The sequence below is a fragment of the Anser cygnoides genome, chromosome 2 (genome assembly GCF_040182565.1).
Source record: "Anser cygnoides isolate HZ-2024a breed goose chromosome 2, Taihu_goose_T2T_genome, whole genome shotgun sequence".
Taxonomy (NCBI): domain Eukaryota; kingdom Metazoa; phylum Chordata; class Aves; order Anseriformes; family Anatidae; genus Anser; species Anser cygnoides.
This window is the reverse complement of record NC_089874.1, coordinates 92,724,420-92,750,454: the sequence shown is the minus strand read 5'-3', so window position 1 is coordinate 92,750,454 and position 26,035 is coordinate 92,724,420. Positions and strand designations below refer to the sequence as shown.

The window sequence follows — 26,035 nt, the reverse complement described above, 5'->3', positions numbered from 1 at the left end:
AACAACCAAGTTAATTAAGGCTGCTTTTCTATTAAGTACTCTAGATGCTGTCACACCACCCAAATCAGCTGTGAATCTCACCACGAGACAAGTGATGGTTACCTACAGCCATCTATGAGGCTTCCTAGCGCTCAACCTGTAGAACATGACTTCACCTACCTGCCTTGTCTCACTGCAAGCAGGAGGCCTAGCAGAATCGAGCAGGGACACAAACACTGCACCAATAAACACAGGTTTCATTTCCAGGTTTGGAGATCTTGTTTTTAGGTGCAATACAAAACAAAAGTTAGTACAGAATCAGCTGCCATTGTTATAATATATATACTTAAGAGATTGCTAGAGTAAGAGTTTTCCATTCTCAGACCCAAAATACAGTAATTCTGACACTGAGGCCATTCTCCTGCATGTCTATCATCCACACAGCCTTGGAGAAATACTCCACAACTCTCTAACCAGTGCAGTGTTCGTTGCATCATCCTCTAAAAAAAAAAAAAGCGCACTGAAAAATGGCATGAGCTGATGGAACCACCACTGTATTAACAATTCAAGGGAGAGAACAAAAACTTGATTCTTACAAGGCAAAGTGAACACAGGTGCAACCTAGCTGAAGCGAGAGGATGGGCTAAGCGTGATAATCAAGATGGCAGGGAGGGAATTACATTAGCCTGCTTTCACAGCCAACATCTGTAAACTGTTAGAGAGTTTCATTCTCCTTATATTTTTGCATCTCAAACACCTCAGTAAGACTGGAGTCAGAGAAAGGGGGGTCAGTTTGCCTTTCTCTTCAGCAATGAGATTCTATTCAAATATCATTGATGCTGAATAATTTACACAGAAAATGAGTTAAATGGCAAATAAAGTGGAACCTGCTTGTAATCTGTGTTTCATAATACACACTATCAACTTTCAGACTGTTGCATTTTAGTCTGGTACAGGAAAGCAATCCTGTAACGTCCCTAGTCTTACTTCATACTTCAATACTTAGGAAAAGATATATGAAATCTTGTGGATATTCAACTGCCCTCTCTCTGATGCTCTCTGATAAAACTATTATGCCTATTATGCATTTTGCCATTATTTTGAAAGCATTTCCAGGTTCTCTGGCATGCTTTAGAAAACATCTACGCTTAGTTTCCAGCACCTCATCTTACAAATTTGTTCAAACAGTAGCAGCCACGTGCTGTTCCCCTACATCTCTTTTGGAGCAGCAGCAAGTGGAGCTATCCAGGTCACTTCCCAGGTGTCTGCAACTCAGTGCTTCCCATTCATGAAATTCAAGAACATCCTCCTCCTCTGGCAGCAGAAAGGGCCCTGCTGCTTCCACCTTCAAGCAACATAATCAAAGTCCAATCATTACAGGGAGACGCCTCGTGTCATCTCTATACATGCTCAAGAGAACATCCTGAGTACGTAATTTTACCCACAAAATTCAAAACAAAACATATTTAAAGATAATAAATGCAACAAGATTTTACAGGTGGTCAGACTAAAACAGCTAGAGCCGAATCTGTCTTGCATGAAATCAACCCACAGGCCTGTAAGAGCAAGAAGAAAACAAAGCCACTTTAGGCCAGTCACTGGAGCAAGAATTTCACACGCTGTGAAACGGAGCAAGCCAACACCACTGCTGGAAAAAGCAGCTCAGCTCTCTCCTGCTCAAGGGAGCCACTCACGCTGGTATTGCTGCAGCTGCTGCACACACACCCAAGATAAACTGGATCAAGAACTGAAAGAAGTCAAACTGACCCACCAGCAGTAAGAAACCAGGTAATTTAAGCCAGAAGAGCTCCATGTTGGGGACCGATGGTGTGGGATACCGAAACAAACAGCAACAGTGCAGGAGGACTGGGAGGGACTGTCGTTTTGTTCTACTTTGGGGGGACAGGAAGGCAATGCTTTCCTCCCTAAATTCTTCCAGCTAGAGGCAGCAGAAGCTATCTTTTTACTGATGTACATACATCACACTGTACTGGCGTTAAGTGATGCCAATAGAAAGCTTAAAGCCCATTACAGTGGGAATATTGTTCTGTAAAATTAAAGCTGTCTTTACAATTTTGATTTGCTGGATCTTTTCTGCTGGCAATAATGGCAGTATAAAGAACTGAAGCATCAAGGGTATGACATAAAAAAATGCAAATTTCTTTCATTTGACTGAAAGGTCTCTGAATTTCATCTGATTGGACAAATAAGACGCAAAAGAAATCATTTCCAAAAATATAGCATGAAATGTTCCTCATTAGCAGCAAGAAGAACACAGATTTAAAATACTTTCAAGCTATTAAAGAATATAAAAAAGCCCATAGATGCAATATGGTTCTTGTTGGGAACACAACAACTGGGGGAAGAGTAGAAATGCCAAAACAAAACAAAACAAAAAAAACCCCACTATATTTAGAGAAACCACAGTCCTATGTATTCTATATGAAGTATATATTAGGATATGTACTGGCATTTCAAGATGTGCAGTAATGTGCTTGTGGTTCTCACAGGATAACCCAGTAAGCAGGATGTTTTAATCTTAAGATATTTTTTTTTTTAGAAAAGCTTATAAGCAAACACAGAAGAACATTAATGAAAAATGGGAATTTGAGCTAAAGCAGCGCTAAATTACCCTGATTATTTTTAATGATCTTTTCAGAGTGTTCACCTAAAAAAACAATTCTTGTGTTTCGAGGGAGTGATTATGATGCCATTCAAATGAAAAAAATGTCAGTAAATGTCAATATAATCAAGACTGATCTTTTGGTGCTGTAGGAAAAACAAATTTTTTTTCAATAGTAACATCATTTTCAGTATTACGGTGTTTTTGTTTGCATGCACATTATAACATGACAAGCAAGTAACTATGAAGGACTTTTCTTTTTTAAGAGTTCTGGATTCAATTTGTGTGTTTCATACACATCAAGAGTTAACTCCTATTTCCGTCAGCAAGATAAACAAGAGCGCAACCAAGGCCAATCAGGTCTTAATCTTGTTTGAAATGAGACTTCCAAAATTCCTGCTGGTAAGAACCATCCTGGTTTACAACACCTAAGACAGAAATGTGTCACAATGTACATGCATCATGCCTGTGTGCAGCACCATCATCTGATAAGGAGCAGTTCCCGTAACTCCACAGCAATCTGTTCATGTTTTAACTACAACCTAAGGTCTGGAGTGATGTCATTAGCTGAGAATCTCCTCTAAGCTTCTTGGTCTTTTGACTGCAGAGTAAAAATTAAAAATATTATACCTTTTACATGCAGAAATCACTCTATAAATAGAAAGATTCCAGATTGTTTTATTTCTAATAACTTGTTGTTCTTTAAACTAGACTTATAGCTTCAGAGCACTGGGATTCTCCATGTCCTCTTCAGTCTTGTAGGCCAGAAACTGCTGCTGAAAACACACACTGAATAAATGAATTCCTGAACATCAGGTCAATGCACTGATATACTGACAAGGAAGATCAAAAATAAACTTTTTATTTATAGAATTCAGCCTGTAAATTGAATTAGAGCAGGAAGTGCAAAATAATGTGACATTGGAGTGAAGGGAAAACTATCAACCTAGCTACAAACAAGACAACGCAGTGATTGAGGTGGCGAAGTTCTGCTCGAGCATGGTTCATTCCTCCTGGATTCGCTCTGATGTTGCACGTGGCTCTCCAACACGCCAAGCACAAAGGACATAGCAGCCATAACACCCCCCTGAGTCCCTGACAATTACAAGTGCAACATGTGGGAAGAACACTGAAATCGAGGATAGAACGTGTTGTCTTATTCACACTGGCAACATATCAAGAAATTACAGATTCTTGGGAGTAACAAATAGTTCTTCTGCAAGTCCCTTCAACATGGCTAGGACTGTTTCAGAGAAGCATTTTCCTCATAGAAAATGCAGAAATAAGAATGCATAACAAATAGGAAGCCTCAGTCTCTCAAGTTAATTTAACACTGCTTTTTTTTTTTTTTTTAATAATCTAAATATAATGTCTCGGTCTTTCTTTGTACTTGGTCTTGTCTGAAGCAAGCAGATGATGTCAACAGTCATTAGTGAAATGAACCTTTATACTTCAGGATGGAAAAAAAAAATATGTATATATATATATATATATTTTGCCATAGCCTGTGCAAGGGAATGTTTCCAACAACACCCATCTATGGGTAACCACCACCAAACAGCAGTCTGAGCGCTCCAGTTGGAACAAAGCAATATATTCTGATAGACATCTGGAAGAAGCATGTCAATGCCCAATCTGCAGCTTAACCCATATGAAACTCAAAAACCACTTTAGAACAAGGCTGGTTAAGATCACAGCATCACTGTGTTCAAACGAAATGTCATTTGAAGGGTACAGGCCGTGACAGCCTGACATTCGCTCCACACAAAAAAGGCATTAGAAAGGGTTTTCTCAGCACAAAGTGTGAAACACTCGGTAAGAGGACTTCATGAACACCTGCAGTGCCTTCTCAAAGCTTCACAAAGAAATAGCTTTCTTTATCACACAGTATTTTAGGGCCTTGAAGAGCTCTGGACCAAACACAACCGCACGGGAGGTCTGAATCCAAAACACCTGCGAGAAGGAGCTTAAGAAGGCACGTCTATTTTACATGCGATTAATAATTGCTCATTTGGCACCAATTATTCAGGCTCATACGACTATTTTGACACTGTTGGCAAGTGCTAAGCACTGCACAGGCTGATGCTGTGCCGCCCCTGTCCATGGTACTCAGCTCACCAAACCTGGGCCCACACGGGCCACCACGTCGGCTCGAAGTGGCACATCTGACCACAGAGCTGTTACGTCAGGTTTAGGATGTGCACTACAGCTCCTGTTGGCCAAAGCTAGCAAGGCTGGCATAGATTAAAGAATAAGATCCTGGATTTCTCTCCTGATTTGCAGAAATCACAAATCTTTCTACTGAGGTCATTGTTCAACTGAGGCAATGATGCTAAAACCCCTGAAATGACCATTTTGCCATCCATGAATGCTAGTCAAGGAAATCAACTAGGACATCATCTTGCTAAGATGCTCCTAAAATCAAACAGCAAGTCTTATTCTTTTACTGGATGATTCAGGGAACCATTACACCCACTAAACACATAATGGTGGCTTGGCTTTTTATAGCAAGTATTAACTATGCTAGAGCAATAAACGTGTTGCACCATCAGGACTTGTAAAGCCTGAAAACGTCAAGTGTAGATGTTTGCTTTCTCTGATGCCTGAGTTCAGGAGCAGGTTGTCTGGGCTTTTCTGTCTTTTTGCTTATCTCAACACCCCCCACCTCCACCCTGCAACCCAAAATGCAATGAAAGGCACTGAAGGACAAGTACTTTCACAAAGCTGACTATAAGACAGCTTGTTGAATGTCTTCAAAGAGAAAAAGAATAGACCTGCTGTTATCCACCTATTCGTTCAATCAAGTAAATTGAGGGAAATGATCACAGACATTCAGCCTGGGATGTTATATTACCAATGTCTTTCTTGTCATAACAGAGATAGCTTACAGGTCTGAAGCAGTTTCTGCTGAGTTCCTTCCACTGTTTTTGAGGAACTAGTTGAGACTGAAATGAACTGAATTGCATCAAGTACTCAAATTCTTTCTACGTTAAACTACAATTGCAGACACAGACTAATGGCCTGAGATGGAAAACAGAGAAACAAAAGATAACAGCAGATATGAAAAACTGCCAATCAAGCAGCAAACCCAGTTCAATCACAAAGGTGTGTTTTCTCTTGGGATCTAGCTGACTACCTGAGACAAGTTCACTGGAATTAGGTGAGATGAATCCTGCCCTACAAACCAGCCAAAAAGGATTCTTTCAAATGATACATAGTGTGTATTTAACTGCCCTTACTTACTTTGAAGTACTGATATAAAATTTAGCTCCAAACAGACATTCCAAAATTTACTGCTCAGTCAAGTATTGCTCTGCTGACTCACAGTGAAGATTTTACATAAGAACACTACATTAGATATACTACTTAAAAAATAGCAAAGTTTTTGTCTATTCTTTCTTAATAAAAATCAAACCATTACACTATAACCAGTTTATTAGTCACCGTTAACAACACATTATTATAGCTAAAGACCAGAATAAAGCAAAGCATAAAGCAACAAGAGGGACGTTATATTTTAGCCAATAAAGCATGATTTTCCTACACGTTTTCAGTAGTGAGCCATGAGCCTCGTGAAATTAAAATTGGAGGTTCATTAGATATGGCACAGGTCTTGTTGCTTGTTAATACAACTGCTTGATAATTCCCGTGAAAACTCTCCTGGGGTTAGTTGTACATAATTTTTAAAGTTTTCAGTTTGGACTGAAACTTCCTCTGTGTGGTGTTTGAATCACATCACTTTCTTTTTTCGTGGAAATTTTCTAACATTGCCTATATTGACGGTGGGTTTGTAGAAGGCAGGAAGAGGAAGGAGAAGGAGAACATACTACTAGAATTAAAAATATTGCTGAGTTCGATTTCTAAAAATAAATAAATAAGCTGTGCTCTTTGGAAAATTCAGGAAGACTATAATGTCATGTCAGTGAAAAAGCTCATATGGACCAGATTAAGATGTGTCCAAATTGTGTAGTTAAAAGGTTTTGAAATGACCCATGTTTGACACTTACAGTACTCTCTACTGAAAATATACAATCAACTGAAACCTCAGTCCTTGGTGCTCAAAAGATCCCTGTAACAATCCCAGCAACTGCCCACCAAGGAAGGACATGGCACTCAAAATAAGACCAGAAAGCTTGTAAGTGTTTTGTTTTTATTTTTAAATGAATCATCTGGTTATTCAGGTAGTGAGGAGGAGAATTCTGATCTGAATGCAGAAGGAAACAAAGTTTAAGTCCAGAGAAGCTCAAAAAAATGGAAAATTAAAGCAGGAACTCTGATAGAAAGTGCTAATGAGCATCTGAGAGTTATGCAAAGAGATGAAGTGACTGGGATAAATGAGGGAAGTAACAGGAAAGACTAAAAGCTACTTGGCTGGAGGGATTAGGACTAATGTGAGAGATGTTGAGGAAAGAAATGGACTAGAGATAAGAGACTGAAACTGTGACAACATACTTGATAGCAGTACTGCAAAACTCTCCCTTACTTGTTTGTCTTGGGTCAAACCGAGGGTTTTGCCAGCACAGGGGCTTGTGCCCCAACACAGAGAACTGGACCGGGTTATTTGACAGCACTGAGAAACATCCAGAAAAACAGCAATATATACACCTCTTTACCCCACCGAGCAATTTTTCAGATGAACACATTCTTCTGTCAAATTCATTATACTATCACACAAACACAGCTGTGGTGCCAGAACCCAGGAGACAGTGCAGCAGTAGGAAGAAGTGATGGGAGAAAAGATGTTTAAACCAGCTTAAACCGATGAAGAAATTCATGCAAATAAATTGATGAAAATTGATGTGTAGTTATTATTAATTATTTGACAAATATTGACTGATAATGTAAATGAACTGATAATCTGGTGATGGTGAAAAGAAGTTGATGTGGAAAGGGGAAAACGGTTTTTGTCTATACAGATCAGAGAGAGAGAAAACTAGGACAGGCTAGGCAAGAGTCTAAATGGGAAATGAAGCCCCAAAAGTAAAGATTTAAAAGGCATAAACAGAAAGTACCATATGAAGTCTGAAAAACAAGCCCAAGTAATCTAATAAACGTCACCTAGTCTCACTGAATCATTCTGGATTCAGAATATGTCTAGTCCCAAGTACCTCATTTCCTTATCTGCCACATAAAGATTACACTGCCCCCTCAGCTTCTGGAAATAGCATGGTATTTGTGAAGGTCTTGGATAACAATTAGTGACAAACCACAGAAAAATGCATGAGAAAAACAAGCATAACAGAATTTGCATAGCAAGAAATAAATCTCAAAGCCTTGAGCAGCCTTGAAGGTACAACAAGCTATTTAAAAGGTGTTCATTAAGTGTACAGGTGTGACAGTGCTCACTAGCTGAATCGAGCAGCTGTGGAAAAAGCCATACCCACTGTGTGATCAAAGACTGTCAGCTTGCATACAAAGGGGATATGCATGCATGCAAAATAAGGCATACAGGTATTTATTAATTTTCAAGACTTATTAATCAAGCTTAATGGTATTCTAAGTGCATCTGTTCATAATAATCTTGGGGAACAGTTTTTAGAAACTTTTATCAAAAACCTCATAGATGTATTCTTTTTAGAAGCCAATATACATGATTAATAAATACTACAATCACTGTTTCCATCACTGATATTAATCTATATACTAAAAGTAACCGCCTGGTGTCCCAATATTGATTTTTGGGAAGCTGGAAAACATGTCTCAAAGTTAGTTTGAAAGTCTGCCTTAAAAGCTAAACTTTGGCTCATCGTATTGCAGGGTGAGAGAACAGAGTCTGCTCCCTGACACTGCCCTCTGCACAGGGGCAGGCTGTTGAGATATGGAGCAGCCAGGGGAAAAGTCTGCAAGCAGAAACTTGAAGAAATAGCAGGAGTAAGTGCTGTGCAACCCCACTGTACCCAAAGCCAGCCTAAGGTGTAACTTTAAAAAAATGACAGAACTGGTTTCGAAGCAAAGATTTGGAGTACAAAATGAGGAAATCAGGGCACTAGGTGGGGAGGTACAGAAGAGCAGGTATAGGGGAAACTGAGATCCTTGTCTAGGCTAGGTGATAACTCACAGGAGGAGGTAACAGGATATTGCTCAATATTGGCAGAAGTCTTTAAGACCCCACTTGTCATTTAAATAAACCCACTTAAAACATGCTACAGGTATATTAATTCCCAAGTGTGAGTATATACTAATTCCTGAGTATTCCTGAGTAGCACTTCAACAATTAAAGTCAATGCATTGTAACATCAGAGCTATCTAATTGTACTCCTCCTGGCAAACAGATTTTATTTATTTATTAAAATTTCACCACTTCAGGGAACTGTGAAATGTAAAAAGAAAAACAGCAACTGTAAAAGAGTCTGTTCATCCCAACATTTCCTTAAAGCTAACCCTTAGGATGTGCCCTTAATCAGTAATCTTTCCTGAGGCATGTTACCACTCCTTAGCTTCTCGGCAGCTTTCTTTGTGCTTTTCTCTCTCTGTAGCTCATAGACCATTTTCTTTCCCCTGATGCGTCCTTCTGGGCCCAGTATGACGTGGAGCCACTCAGTGCAAACTTGAAACTCCTCTTCTCTACGTGCTCTTTCTTCCAGAGATGTTCAGATTTCTGAGCAAGATTGTCATCAATACATCACCCCACTCCTACAACTTACTCAGTGCTTTTCTGAAACACCAGTCTGTGGGACTGGAACACTCCAGCCTTGATCCTAGGTCCACAGGGCTACAGATCCTTCCTACTGTCATACACCCTGAATAATCCCTCCTCTTTTATTCTGAAATCACTGTCATCATCTCTAGGAAGAGAAGAGAATGCTTGTTTTCTAGCTGTCAACAAACTAAAAAGAGGCAAATGAAAATAATGACGTATTTTGCATGGCACCTACATCAGTAAACTCTATTCACTAAAACCTCCAGGAAGAAATTTCAAAGTGATCTATTATTGAAAAAAACACCCTGAATAATGTATATACAGTATTTTTGGCAGCTAATGAAACTCAGTGCCTCGTGTCACTAGGGGGCAGGAGATCAGTACCTTCTTTCCTGGCTTGACAGCACAGGCTTTAGCTACCGAAATTTAAGTGGAAAATACTGGAAATGCCTCACACATTGAAAACTGGAAAAATTCCTTCTTGCCTGGAAACGTGATGAGAAAGAAAACATGTTAAAATTCATAAATCCACAGCTTAAGGTGGTATTCAATTCCAACTTTTTGTTAAACTCTAAGGAATGCACTAAACCTGTGTGTTCCCTCCTCTAGCAGGCAGGAACTGCAAACCTCACCTCTTTTCTCTCTGGCTTCAAGAGGGAAGATGCAATAACTTGTCTGCCTTGCCACAGTGGCTGGGCTTCGCTGCATGCCCACCGTTTGCTCAGTCCCTGCCCGCATATTCTGACTACCTTTTCATCTATAAGGGCACCAGAGCACGTTCTCCTCTCTTCGCTCTAATGCCACCATCAGTAGCTTGAGTCCTGCACGTGGGAGGTGGTAGAGGTGGGGAGAGGCAAAGCACTAACGGAGAGTAAACTGGTCCCTGTATTTCATTAAGGAGCAGCAAAAAGAGTTCCCATCTTTTCTTCTTCAGCCCTTGCAAACATGCAGCCATTAGCTACTTCTGCCTCCCTACACAGCGTACCTTCTGCACTCCTCCGTGGTCCTCAGGGCCGTGCAGAAGAACAAGCAAGCAGAAACCCTCCACAGCAGCAAACAAATGTTAATATTCTCATATGCTCATTAAAATCATCCCTCACTGACGTCAGGTTCTGATTATATATTTTCTTCCTTATACACATATGCATGAACACTATCATATGTTTATAAATAATACTGGACTAACACATGCAAGTATCTTAGATTTCTTGAATTCTCTGGGGCTCTTAAAAATATTCTGATACAGAGGCTTCAAGAAGATCACTGTTCATAGCAATTAAGATAAGTATTTTAGGAGTTCAGTCTATCACTCTATTTTCTGATTGCTCCTATGAGAACATGAGCAATAGAAATGCACATCTACAAAAAAAGAAGTATAAATAGACCAAAAGGGCTCAGATGTAACTTAAAATAATTCAGGTATATCTGTATAGGGAAATTAACTCTGAAGACATTCAAACAAGCTCATTTTTGACACCTCATTATGTCATATAATTATCATCTCCACAGAATAGCAGTCAGCACTTTCTAATTATCCTACATTTAAAATACACATTTGACTCTCCCCCCACATCCCTTTAGAGTCGTTAGTTTTTTTATTTTTGCTTTTGTATTGGGATAGAGCACTCTGTGTGCCACCCCAATTATCGCAATCACAAGGAGCTGTGGAAGCATCTTATCTTGAAATGGGGACAAGCAAAGATTATTTTCCCCAGTGTATTTTGTAGCATATTAAATGCATATATTCTTTACAAACAGTTTATAGCAAAATCCCTAATAGCGGGGTACTTTGTGCAAGTGTGCACGTATGTGCCAGCTTATGAATGTCTTCATTTTCTGCACATTTTCCCCCTTCTCTAATGAATCAGGTTTTGGCTACTTCATGCTCAAAGATTACTACAAAAAGGCCGAAATCCTCTGTAATATGCTCCTTCCAGTTGGAACCGGTGCATTGTTTTCAAGACTTGTTCATAAAGTTCGAGTAGTTAAATCATATAACATCCAAAATGGCTTTAAAGACCCCTGAGACCACTTCCAAGTACTTATTCTTTGCTTAGTAGTTAAGGATGTGCATTTTTCATGGTTCAGCTCCTCGTTTTACATGGAGTCTGCATAGCCTGAGGTGTCACATTTCATGGGAATTTCACAAAGCATAAAAATTACACAAAAACCCAAAGATTCATTTTCATGTAGACAGAAAGCAACCCAAACCCTTCCAGAGTCTGTCAGTTTTAAAAACAAGGGAAATCCATAATTTTATGGTGGTGTTATTGCTGAATTCCACGTAGACTATGAGAACACCATATTCTCCTCGCGAGCAGTCACAACACGGACGGCCAATTCCATACGGCGCACGAAGCCGCTCAGTTTATTTGTAGATGTGTAAATTACTGTTTGGTGGTTAAACTTTTGAACTCACATTTGCTTCAGTGCCAATTCCCATCCCAGGCTGGGAGGACCCGTGCTGTACGCAGTGCGTTAGGACCATCTGGCTCTGCTTCCAGACGGATCACAGATCGGAATCGCATCCAGGGAGAAGGGAGGGAAGCGGAGGAGGAGGGAGGAAGGAGAGGGAAGGGGTTCCTCCACGAACTAAGGGAACACTTAAGGTTGCATTTGGTAGGAAACTCTCAGCGCAATAGATGTGTAGGTTGACTCTAAGGAACGTCATTTAAAAATATGCAGATGAGAAAACAAGAAAGGAAGTGCTCTAAGTACAGACAGGAAAGCAAGTAGGATGCTTTCTGTCATTTTAAACTGCAAGGCTTCCAAGGTCAAGCTCTCCTGCTACCCTTGGAAAAGTAAACAAATGCATTTGGCCTTAAAGAGAGATTTGCAGAAATGAAAGAGGATTCAGCTTCTGAGTCAGGGTCTGCTGTTTATATTACTGGTCGAGGAGATGGTACACTGTGCCTTCTTTTCCAGTACAATGAAAAGCATCCTAATCTCACTATTTCTAAAGAGTCATGACCCAGGATGCCAAATCCATTCATATTTTTTGATTCCACAGCTTTTCAAGACACACAAAAGAATGAACAATCTACTATTTCTGTACACATATAAAAGGTACCATGCCATCACTATTACCTTCAATATGAGCTCGATCTCTCTCTGATGGAAAGCTAGCAGCACAGGTATCTCTCAAAAGGAGACACCACAGCTGCATCACAGAGGCGCCGTACCTAAGCTCAGCAGTGCTGCTGACAGGCAGGTCTTACTTGCACAGGTACACTAATTTGCTAATGCAGCTATCATTCTATTTATTTACTTTTTTAGGTGTGGGCTGGGGGGGGGACCAAGGCTGTACCTCCACATGGAGCTTCCAGGCAGATTTGCTGAGCATTGGCAAAGTTTCACGGGACTGCAGTCTGCTGTCCCGTACAACATGAATGATGCACTGGTCAAATCCCTACAGGACAGGCGTCCAACTCTGATACTCTTTCTAATGGACTCTGCAGAAAGATCAAAGAAATGGCTTTACAGGGAGATTAGGTTGAGTCCCTCTCAGAGGCAATACCCCTAAGTAATCAAGCTTCAGGCACTTGATTTCTCTTTAAGGCCCAGGCCCTTACTGAAGCTATTTTGAGATCAGCTGAGAGGTTTACATAATTTTTAAAGGACTGCACATAAGAAGCCAACTTGAATATGTAGAGATAAGGATAAGAACTTCACAGCTACATGTGGATACCTGCACACTGAAGGTCAAGAGTAGAGCATCAGGAAAGTTTTGGTATTTGGCTTCAGAACAAGAAATAAATGTAAAGAAAAGACTAATCATGTGCTGTCTGTTCTATTTTCTTTGAGCTCTCAGCATATCATTCTGAAGTTGCTGGAATACCTTCCTACAGCTGGAATACCTCACACAGTTCTCCAGTCCACACTGAAAAAGAAGTAATGTCAAGGTATGCATGCTACATAGCATTAGAGCTTTTTTCCAGTACTAAACGTATGTTACTACCACCTGTTTTACTGCTGTGGCACCAAATCAGCAAGATACATTTATTTAGGATAGACATAGCCTCTTATTTTATTTCTATTCTCTTGGTATTTGTACAAGTAGTGCCAATAATACAAAGCATTGCATACATTTACTGCAGAAGCATATGCTTGTTTATGCTAAATGCTTTATAGTACCCAACTTTTAATGTAAAAGGCGAAAGCCCCACAGTCTGTCCAGGTGAAGGAGGAAAATATAAGAGCACTGGAGGATTTCTGGTCCTTGCAACAAAGAGGGGTCTCTTTGGTAAATACAGCCAGCTGGTTCCTGGAAATGGGTTGCCCCGTTACAGAGAGCACATTTATAAACCCAAGCATTCCAAGTAGCCCTTGGCTCAATGCAGAAATACCCTCAGCTTGCTGATAACGTTGTGTTTGGCTTTCAGAGCAAGGGGTTATCAGCAGCAGCTTCCACTGCCCGCTTGCAAAACCTCACCCTCGCTCTCTACTTCCTCCAGCTTCTTGACATCTTCGGGCACACAGCATCCCTGGTGAAAGACAGTAACCAGATGGTCTCTTACCACACAGCACTGAGCTGTTTTAGGACTTTAATCAGATTTCCCAGAATATGCGGCATAGCTGGTTGTGCTAAAGTTGGTGTGCAGGTGAAATCGCGTGCCTCTGGTTTTATAAATAGGCCTAACTGCTGGAGGCCTCAGCGCATGTTCACGGCTGAACTAGTTGCCTGTTGTGGTAGAAAACCTGACCCATGGCCTGGAGAGCTCTTGGTGAAGTTGGGTGATCCCAGAGGTTCTGGTGCATGCTTCAACACTGCAAGCAAGCAACTCAGCATCTCCAAATTCCAGCAGTGAAATCTTTCTTCTTCATAACAAGCAGTTCTTACTGTAATTTCTTTTTTTTTTTTTTTTTCTCCTCTATATTGTTAGCTACATTGCATGGATATGGATTTTGAATTACCTTGTAATTTGAAAGCAGAGGTTACTAGAAATGTGACTACCCAGATACAGCTACTTCCTTTCTCTCCGTCCATCTCCTTGCAAAGATTGGCTCCCATTTATTGGCGAGGAATCAAAAGGTTCCTCCTCATCATGTCCCACTGTGGGACTGGGAAGTTTCAGGCTTCTCGATTCCCACTCCTGTGCTTTGGTAATCCCCCTGCTCCTCTGGCATTGGCAGTTTGCAACAGTGTAGATCACAGATACTAAGGTTGAAGTGAATGGTTTCAATGGACTCCTACGTTTTAAGCATGTAACAAAGATCAGAATGTGCCTTGGAGTTACTTTTCATACATGATTTCAGTGGTTGAAGATACTTTGTTCTTTCTTATTTACACTTCAGGGCTCACACAGGACTTTTCTGGTAAAAGCCTCCCATTAAATTACTTAAAAATCCCCAAAGGCCTTGCAAAATGAAGAGAGAAAATGAGTGTTGTTATATGCTCATTTATCTGTGCAAAGATAAAAGCATGCTTGTAAAAAATACAATTCCAAAATAAACCACATTTACTATGAAAAAAATGTTGGGCATAATAATTAAATTGTTTTTCTAGCAGATTAAAGATGCTGCTGACTGTGTATAGGAAGCTATGGACTTTTAATCCTTTTAAATGCTATGTCACTTTCCCTGAGGATGTATCCTATCCCTCAGCCAGGACCATCACCTTCATCTTCTGTACTTGTTTGAATGTCTGTAGAGACCAACAGGACTTTTTCACTTCATTGGAAGTGCAGCAGGCCTGCAATACGAAACCCCAAACTGGTTCCACTACAATCCAGTCTTCTGCCCAGATTATTGAATCGAGTATAGATTACTCCAGTAGATGACACATCATATCTTTCTCTTTCAGATTATAATAATAGTTTTGTTTTTCTGCGGGGAGGAGGTGACTTAAAGCACAAACTTTGCCTCAAATCTTAACTCCTAGGCTCCTTCTAAACACTTGTTTTCCTTTTTTCCTTCAAAAAAGGAAGACAAACAAAAATCACCAAACAAAACCCATCTCTCATCCAGACTTTAAACCCAAATTCTTATTCCCAGTATAAGCATACAGCTTCTGCATCCAGCGGCAGAGGTTCATTCAAGCACACACTAGCACACGCACGCACTGATGGTACAATTTTTTCCTCACCCTTAGTTTCTGAAACCGTGGGCTGCAGTGAGGCCAGGGCCTCTTTCTGCTTGGACTGGACACCTAGCTTGTGCTTTCAGACCACCACAACAAACTCTATCTTTTGTCTAATTACGGGTTCCACTAAATAATGATTTGAATCCACCACATAGACAATTAGGGCTCCAAGCACGAAACATGCTCTGCAAAAAGGCCAGAGGACCTTTTTAACAACCTTTTCATTGGATGCAAGGGGCAGAGGGGACAGGACACCACTGGGCAGTACTTCTCATATCACAGTGTCAGGTGAATCCCCAGACCCCTCTTACTCAGTGTTTTTAAAACTATTAATCCTTCATCTACACAAACTGCTTTTCCTTCTCACCTTCCCAACAGCACCAGTAAATTAACAGAAAAAGTGAAAACTGCCATAATTCTATCAATTATTTAATTATCCTGTGCTCAGACACTGTTTCAGATGTTGCTTTTTCATTCAGTGAAAAAAAAAAAGATTTCCAAATGATACACACCTTCAAAATTACAGTAAAGATTAATATAAATCTTCATCAATTGTGACTATTTTCAATCTTTCACCATTTCCATTTAGCTTTGAAAATTTACGCAATCTTGTAACTGGCACAGAAACATTTAAGTTCAGTGCGATGAGTAGAGTTCATTGCTCTTACGGATACTTTCCCCCAAAAGTGGGGAGAGAGGAAAAAAAGTAAGAAAGCCTGTTTTTGTGGGGGGGGGGGGGGGGGGAACATCCCACAAAACACAGTTACTCTACATCTCCATGACAATTAAAAGGAATATCAAAGAGGAAAATTTAGCTTGAAGAACTAGTAACTAAGGAGGAAGAAAATGTGTGTCCTAGACTGGTATTTTAACAGAATAGTTAAAGAGAGAAGACCTGACTACTGTTGTTTCACGTCCATAGACTACAGGCTGACAAAAGGAAACATTTTTGGAAAGGTGCTGTCAAACAATCCTATTTCACAAAACCTAGCAGAAATAAACGGTCACTCTTCAGCACTCGACAAACAATTGCCCTGATTTCTCAGCACTGCATGTAAAAGACACACTTATCTTCCATTCACCCGTTAAAGTAACTAAAACTTTTGTGACTCATATTTAGTCATTTTTTTGGCAGCTCAGCCAGCCTTGAGCCAAGTCAAAACTGCTAAGCAGAAATGCACAAGCAGGAAGCATTAGAGTGAAACAACACAGACTTTTAGAAAAAAAAGGAAAGCAAGTTCAAGAAAGGGCTAGTACCTGGGAATGCATAAGGTATTGAACACCTACAACAACTACAAATACCTGTATAACTAATCTATTTTCATTTCTAAGTACAAAGTTATTTCTTGAAGAATGCAGGCAAATAGGAAACACTCAGAAACCACTCAGTCAAAACCAAGGACAACAGTGCAGGGGTAAGCCCTGCCGACAGAAGCAATGCAATGGCTAAGGCTGCTATTTATTGTCAGCCCTATAAGCTGTGTTAGTAGCACAGGAGGAAAACAGTGAATTAAATGAGAGGTGCTGAAGAAATACAGACAGGATATGGGACTAAAAAGAAATCCTATCCCTTTATGATTCATGTTAAGCCCATTGAAAACAATGAGGATACATTCCACTCCAATAGGAACCACAAGACCAGGACACCACAGCAGTAAGGGAAAAAAAATTTAGACAGACTTTTTTTTATTTAAATATCAATAACAAAAAAACAGCCATTGTCTATGGCATTCCAAAAATAATACATCATGTAAGAGTGTTTTTCTGGTGTATTTAATGTTTCTTTTCAGCACTCCTCAATGTATTTGGATAAGATTGGCTAGCTACACTGTACTTCCAAACCTATCTTTATCTCATTGCACATGCAAGACCTATTCAGAGAGCACACGCTAGGTCCTGGAACTGAAAACCAGCTGACAAAATCTTGGAGTTGTAACAAGCTTTGAAGTTTCTGAAAGACAATCGTGACAATTTTAATTTCTGAAATAAAACCCACATCACACAGAAAAATCCTATTATTGTAGCAGACGATAGGATACACTACCCAGAAAAAAGCTTCAGTGTCAAGAACCAGCAAAATGGGGGGAACAAGAGACCTGATTTGGGTATTTGAAAGATAGTACCAATCCCTGAAAGCATCTTCTTAAAGTAAGGATCTTAGTTCTGATGTGACCAACTCTGGTATTAGTGGGTCATTCTGTCAGCAAGGAGGCTCAGTGCCCTGGATCTTATCTGATACTGGAAAAGAAGAGCTGCAGGGCAATCCAGTGTTTGGACTGCAAGGCCACTTGGGTGCTCAGGTAGTGTAAACACTTACCAGGTTTCCTTGCTTTGAGTTTCCAGTATCTGGTTGCAAAAGCCTGCTGAAGCGCAAAGACATCACCCAGCCACTAGATCAATGCTCAGCTAATGAAACAGTAACCCCCTAGATTGAAGGCCAGACTGTCCAATGCAGCACCTTCATTTTGCTTCCAGACTGAATTTTTGGAGAGTATCAATAGCTGATTTTCTCCCAGAAAGGTTTTTTTTTTTTTTTCCAGTTGTAAAGAAAGCCTTTTTTCCTCTCATATGTTTCCATGTTCTTGTCTACTTGCATTGTGGTTAACAGTCTTTTACTTCTGACTATAAGCAAGCTACTATTCAATTACATTTACATCACTGCATGACTACTTACACAGAACATAATTTCTGTGGTACTGATTTGGTTTCTTATCCAGTCCCAAAAGCTGATATTTGTACAGTCTAACCTTCCAAGTTCTTTGCACAAAACCACACTTACTATTTGAATTCTTGCTTTCAGTAACTTAGCACTTCTGGTTCTTAGAAAAATCTTTTTCTATTTTCGTATTTTGCTCCTCAATTTGCAGATTGAGTGTTGTCAGCTAAATATATCAAACTGACATTTTCAGGGACAGCTATGTACATCAGTCTAAGAAAATTCAAATGAGCAATCCACCACAGTTATGCATCCATTAGCGCTCTCTATTGACTATGAGATCACCCAGAAGTACAGATCCCTTGTTATGACTGCTCTGCCCTCAGTCATAACCTTTTAAAACACTGAAGGAACTCTCCTAATTTGCAGCCTGGGTTTCCTTGCTAAATAAAAACGGCATGCAGTCACACATGATATGCATGCAGGAACACTATACATTAAGTCAGCTTTCTAATTCGGTAAGACTCTTTCCATGTCATTCCCCAAATTCTACCTTTGCCAGTTGTCTTAAGTGCAAAGAACAGAACACAATCCTCTGACTACCTATTTAGCTCCAAAATATCAGATAGCTGAAACTGCTTCCAGCCTACTTACCTTAAGGTATGACTGTCTCGCTGTTTATTCCCTATCATGTGACAAGCTACTAATCCAATTCCAAGAAGTTATGTTGTTCTGTGACCTTTGACATTTACAATTATCCAACTCAAGCTCTAGAATGCCTTTTCTTTCTTAGAATTAGTGTTTTTCAATATAATCTAACTGAGAAGCTGGACAATAGAGAGAACATCAGCATTTTATTTTTCCAATTCATCCTAATCAGCAGTGAGCATTAATCCCAGCCTAATTTTCCTACATACGCAAGACTCCGGACCAGAAAAATATGTTTCTAACATGCTGCAAGTTGTAGCAGACCTGTGAGAGCCTCGCAGCTATAGAACACCTTTCAGACACGTTTGTCTTACCTCTCAGGATGTAGTTCTGATAGTTCTGGTCTGCCTCTGCTCCCACTTTGATTAAGCAAGTCAGGCCTTCAGCAACAACAAATTCATGAACCAAGTCCTTGTCATCCTGCCACAGAAGAAAAGAAAAGCTATGTTAGAACTCTAGAAGACAAACAGATAGGATATATCACAACCAAGTCAAATGTATGCCTGCAACACTGACTGTGTTCTCAGATGATTTAAGCGAGTTTATATGGAAGATGTTATATACAAGACATTGAAATCAGAATTAAACACATGATACAAAGTGATAAAAACCAAGCTTTTACATTTAGGTCAACTAAAGAAGATTAATATCAGTAAAACATTCAACTTTGGATTTTTCATTAAATGTTTGCAGACATGCTACCTGATATTAAGATCTCTTCATATTTTATAAACAGACATTCTGAAAGCCTTAGAGTGTCAGTATCAGTTAGAGAAATCCACCACTATGCCATAGCAAAACTACGGTTTCAGTATTTGAAGTGCGTATAAAACAAAACTTTTAAAATTGTTTTTTATTACAACATATTACATTTTTCACTTTGTGATACTTGTTATATTTACAATGGGGAATTATACTGTTAAACAAGAGAATGCTCCATGGATTCTCACATTATGATGGAAAACACTTAATATAAAAGCAAATACTCTTTAGTGCAGCAGAATGACACCATATCACATACCAGGACAGCCTCACTGGAAATTACACGCTGAAAAAGATGCCAAGGAAATATAGAGCACCGTATCTAAAGCTTGTCTTCTCACCTTACAGAGGCTCATGCAGACAAACAGAAGGCTGTTAAAGACTTGATTAAACAGCACTTCATGAATTAGCTACACAAATTAGTAATGAAAACAATTTGAAATATTGATGAAACAGAACTACTCTGTGGAGAAAATCATTGCTGTTGCTGAGTCCCTCTTTGGATTATTTTTAATATAATTATTTTCATTATTTTTCATAAGATCCAGATATTAGATAGTTTCATTTTGAGTGATTTCTGATTTCACTGCATACACTTTCAAAGCTGCTAAGTGAACTAAAATAATCAAGTCCCTTAATGAATTCATTCACTGAAAATTCTAGCCCAACAATTTATTCTGTATGAATTTTCTTCTTTCCCTAGAGCTGATATAGGGATATTTGTAAGGTGACCTAACAAGTCATCAGAAATTTAGAAGTCTTGAGAAAAATCTATTTAATGGTGAAATTTGTTAAAACAATTTAAATATATACAGTATGTTAATGTATATAGACATGAAGTTTACCATGATAAAGGTTATTTATTCTTTAAAAAGTACGTAAAAAGGAAGCATACAATCATTCGCCATATCTTTGCAAACCTATATAATAACCCCCCCCCCCCCCAAATCAGTAAGATTAAATCCACAACTGAGCTCTAAATTTTATTTAAGACTTCTATTATTTGAGGGCATTATATTTTTCTTTGTATAAATAAATGCCTTGATAACATTTTCTGAAGAGCCATGACACTTACAAACTCCCATGTCGGATCAGGCATTATATGTGCAAGCACAGAATTTTATTAAGACAAGTTTCCTCCATCTATCCATTTGCCAAACTCAAAACACAGTGGGACTACGGCGATACCAGAGAAAGCATATGCAGAGGATCTGCTTATTAACATAGAAGACGCTAATTATATTCTGAATTCCTCTGTTTTACCTAATGGTGTTTTACAGGTGCATGGAAACATCCATCCCACAGCAACAGTGGGGCCTTCTCTTTGGCTTCGCAGGGGTGAGGAGCCAGACGAGGTGTTTGCTCTAAGCAGTAAAGGACCTCTCCACAGCAGGGGACTTTTGGCAGGCACAGGGCTGAAGAGCAGGGCCACCAAACCCATGGCCACAGTGCCAACCCAAGCAACACGTCCCAATGCATGGGAGAGGGCCCAGGAAGGGGCCCGGTCAGTTGGGACACTCAGACCTGCGGCTGTCTCCTATGGGCAGCAGGGCCCTAACCAAATGCCAACAGAAAGAAGACTTCATGCTAAAGCAATTCATCCCAAATTAGTTTGTGCAACAAGGGATGACAAAATTCAAAAACAACGTAAAAAAAATAAAATAAAATGACTGGGGAGGCACAGCCATACCCAGGAGAGCCCAGAGGACTTCCCACCTCTCAGAGCCAGGCAACTGCTCCTTCCCCAAAATCCCTTTCTATACGTTGTTTTTACACAAAGAAACCAGAGTCACCTCTTGTTGTCCTGTATTTTTCAAACTTATTTCTCATGAAACACAAAGGAGAGGAAGATTTCCCTGGAATTTGTTGGCTAAGCTTAAAGTCAAGTACATTCAGGGTTGAGACACGCTAACTCTGAACTCCGTGGAAATTCAACAAGGACTTTGCATGGCATTCACAGTGCTTGGAAAGTAAGTTACACTGTAGGCCAAGGTCAGTGCTTAAAAACTCCCCGCTACTAAACTAAGGAGGAAAAGTTGCCAGATTTCCCCTACAAAGAGAGTGGGCAGTGGTGGGAACAAGGGCGAGAGACAGAAAGGGCAGATGTATACAGAGTGAAGGAAAACTAACAGAAAGTGGAAACATTGCAGAATCAAAAAAAAGCTGCGAGGAAAATCCATCCCTCAAAACAGTTTCTCATAACCCTGATGACAAATAAATGCTTTTTTTGTTTTTTTGAATGAGATGAAATAATTGCAATGGTTACAGTTGTTGGAGCCCCAGAACATCCTAGTTCTTCACATATATTTTAGTAGACATCTTGACGTTGCATCAAGGTCAGAGAAGTGTGTGGCATATCCTTGAGTCAAAGTTTAAAAATAAAAAAAACAAACCACCTCCTCTAGGACTGACCCACAATCAAATATACAAGACTGGCTAAGTGGGAAGGAGGAGGAGGAATAACCATGGTCTGGTATTTGTTAGTAGATCTAACATTTCCATTTCTGAAAAATAAGTAAATAAATAAATAATCAGAAGATACGAAACAAGTTCTCTACACACAGAGAAGTTAAAAGTAGTCCAGCTGCAGAGAACTTAAGACAAAAACTAAGAATGAAAGTAAAGTTTTAACAGCACACAGCAATTAAGGGCTGCTGACATTCAGTGAAAGAAAAATTGAAACCCTTTACAACTTTAAGATGTTCCCCATAATCTTTAACAGTGAATACACGTTAGAATATCACCTGGGGAAAAAACAGCATCTAATTCCCAAGATACCCCATGCTGAAGATCTGCTTTATCTTGATGACTTTTTTTGAGTTTTTTTTTAATTATTTAAAAAAAAAACAAGGACATTCAAAAAGAAAATGGTGAGCTGTGCCTTCTGGAACTTTTTCAAAACAGCCAAAGGAGTAAACTGCTGCAGCATAGAGTCGTCCTTGACCGAAACGAGATATATTGCAGGAGAACTGCAGAGGAAATGAAGGGGATGAAGGACTTTAACCAGACTGCTTTTGGAAAGCACTGAATAAACAAATCAAACCTGAATTAAAAAAGGCTTTTAAGGTACTTCTCCTTCCCCAAATAAAAGGGAAAAAGAAGGTGTAATGAAGCAGAGCACAAACACATCACGCTCTAGACATAAGTTTGAACTCAGTACATTATCTATCCCATCATGTATATATGATGAGAGGAAAGAAGCAAACATCTGGAATGTGCACAGAAAGATGAAAGGAATCCAGGCCCGTATATTCTAAATGGAAAGGAGAATGTTTACATCAATTTTGTGCTACGATAATCTTTTCGGACCCATTAACTCACTGACTTGCCAAGTTAGGTGACCTCAAGAGGAAAGGCTACTCTCTAGCAGGGGTAAGAGGCTCGGGTTTCCAGGAAGAGAGCATTCATTGTACAGAACATGCAGCGTGTGACAACGATATGGACAAGTAGCTGCCGCATGCGTGTGATAACATTTAAAAGGAGGCAGGGAAAGGGTGTCATTTGCTATGGAAATGGATTCCTCCACTAATACTGTGAAGATTTATGAGCCCTTAATCAGGAGGCATTAGAGGACTGATGAGAAAAGCAGCAAAACACAGTTAAAGCTCTCTAGGCTTCCTACTAAGCTCCTGTAGCCATAAAGATTGAGCAGTGACACAAAGATGAGCTACTTAAAGTCTTTATGAAAAGATACTGGTGGCCTCCTCACAGGACTGGGTATTTTACACTTTCATTCACAGATTTGGAATGGATCGTGTCTTTTCCTTTGTTTAGGTATCTCAGAAGGAAAAAAACACAAGATCTTGTATGTTACTTTGTAATTGAACTCTGTTTTAGACCAACAAACAATGAAAAAACATTAAATATATTCAAACTGGTAGGTTTAAAGCTTGCTTATCATGCCAATGACTGACAAAATGCACAAATTATACTTTTTTACCTGCACACCAGTCTAGCTATCAGAAAGACCCCCTAAACCCTGTGGATAAGCAGTCTCCATCACGCTCAGATGCCACTAACGCAAAGAAGAGCAGCCAAGATTTCCTTCAGTCCTCCTTGTTCTCCTGCCTCTGCACCACTGGATACACCTCTAATGCAGTTTTGTGGGGTCTTATCCAGAGATGGAGACTTGAGATTTTTTTCAAGGAACACCGCTTTGCAAGAATGCATCTTATCTGATGTGCAGCTTACATGTGCAAGTATAAATTGTTTACGTACTGTTACAGATCAATCTTCCTGAAGCCTGCTATTTCTGTGAGCCATATGTTTGAAAAGTTTTACCCAAAGCATGATTTTTTTTTTTTCCTCTGCCACAAGAAAGTTGCTTCAATTTCTAATAAGAATCAAGGTTTTGGAACACAGTTCCTCAAGTGAAACTTTTTTTTTGTTTAGCTAACAACCACTGGTGAAAGCTCTATTCCAAGTATTTGGGGAAACTGGATTAGTAACTGAATAATCACACTTGGATATGCACATGCATATTTCCCTTTTACATGTCTAACAGCTGTGCAATGCACTGTCTTTCCAAGGAATCGTAACAAGATGCTTGTCTATGAAATTTCCACCAAAGGGGACGTCATTTTTATGTTTTTTTCCTTCCTTTCACGAACTATCCCATTGTTTTTGGTTGCCTGAGCATTCCCATATTTAATTGCATGCTGTATGATTCTCTCCTGTTTCTGTTACAAAATTAGACATTGCAAATTTTATAAAGTTCACTTATTTAAATACGGAACCGTGGGACTCCCCAGCCTGTGCTCTCCGCACGACACACTCTTTAGTGAGCCAGCAATCACATTCTGTACCGACCAAACTTGCCAAAATGCAGAAGTTGCAATAAGCTAGTGTAGAAGTGACAAGAGCAGAGGCAGCCAAGGTACTAGCCACATGCACAAGAATCTTCTTGCTAAGCACAAATAGGAAAAGGAAAAAAAAAGTTTTGACTATTGGCTTACAGGAGGGTCCTGCTCTCACACCAGGCATGAACCCAGGGTTCACACATCTCACCCTCTGCAGAGCAGCTTCCCTTGCTGCTCTGTCACTCCACAAGATCCCTTTAAGAAAGATTTACTCTGGTTCCTTAGGCCAGCTCCGATTTTGCCTTTAAAAGAAAAGTTGCTAAAAAAGACAACTTCACAAAGTTATACTACATTCACATTTTTAACATTGTGGTAATTCACACAGGCAAAAGATGAATATTGCCAAATCGTCCTGGGTTTAGCATAAGGAGAAATTTAAACTCTACCTGGTTCAAAGAGAAAGAGCAGCCTCCCCTGCACTCTGAAACTTTGTGGAGCAGGATGCTGGCAGTGCACTGACACAGAGCCCGACCTTCAAGAAGGGCATAACCCCTTCAGATGTTGACTGGCTCCAGAGGTAAAAATGCCTACTTTTTGACAGGGAAGCTAGGGAAATCTTCATTCATAGCTGTGTTCAATCACATAGTGTGCTGGGAAAGTGTGCTGTCCTCACTCTACATTAATGTGTAGGAGCGATGTGATGTCTCCTTGGAAACCCCTTTTCTTCAGATTCTGCTTTCAGGGACATATGCTGCATAGCAAGGGGGCAGAAGTGAAACAGAAACCCTGAACAATTCTGCTCAATGTGGAAAAAAAATAAAAATGGGAAAAATACATGAATCACTAAAATGCCAGCCCACTCACCGAAACTACCCCACACCCCCTAATGTAAATGACAGCCACACTTCAAAAAAAAAGAAAAACAAGAAAAACCTTAAATCTCCTTTAAAGTCAAGATAGGATCACAAAGTTGAGCACATTTTAGGAGGATTAAGGGTTAGGGATTAGCCTTAATTCATTGGGGGATGTAAATTAGCAGCAGAGGGACAGCAGCTGACTGGTGAGGAGAGGGAGGAAGGAGGCAGGTCAAAGAGCAAAGCATGCACGACTGAAAGCATTTGCTCATATAAATCTCAAATGACAATACATCTGGTGCTCTACCACAAGAAAAATGCAGCACTATTGCCCAATACACTCAGAAAGCCTCCTGTGTTAGCAAGCAAGTAAAGGCAGAATAATAAAATCTGTGTTTCTTATTGTTAAAGATAGTAGTAATGATGGTCCTTAGTCTACCCTTCACATTCCTAATATTGCACAGAGAATAGAAGTCTTATTTTTTTTCTCTCCTGAGCATTCCCCTGGTTCTGGCAAACCCTAATGCATGCAAAACCACCCATAGCTGGTCCCTAACCTGACAGCCCCTGTCAGTACCAGCAATGCGGGAGCACCTGGCTCTGACCAGAAAGCACTTCCCTTACCTGAGGGCTTCACATCCACAGGTTCCCCATATAATTTAAAATGTTTATATGGTGCTCTGCCCCAGTAGCAATGGATAATGAGCAGCCAGTTCCTCCCGGCCCTTTCAGCTGCCTAGCTAGCAACATGACCCCTGAGCCTACATTAGAAATATCCCCCAATAAAGCCTCCACAAGAATATTTTTAACTATTGCTACCTGCCTTCAGTGCACACCGCATCTGCTAGTTACCAGCAAAATAATTGCTCCCATCGACAAGACTACAATGATGTAGTAATAAAAGAGTTATGCTGTGCTCTATTAGAAACAGA

The 26,035-nt window shown here is 39.8% G+C and overlaps 1 protein-coding gene across 14 annotated transcripts in view; it reads right to left on the bottom strand.

The window, feature by feature from the left end:
* Positions 1–26,035, bottom strand: part of FHOD3 (formin homology 2 domain containing 3) — a 404,913-nt gene that overhangs the window by 180,212 nt on the left and 198,666 nt on the right. For all 14 annotated transcript variants that reach the window (XM_048077544.2, XM_048077540.2, XM_048077554.2 and 11 more), the window contains one exon: positions 19,003–19,108. In XM_048077544.2, coding sequence (XP_047933501.1) covers positions 19,003–19,108 — 106 coding nt within the window. The remainder of the gene's footprint in view (positions 1–19,002; positions 19,109–26,035) is intronic.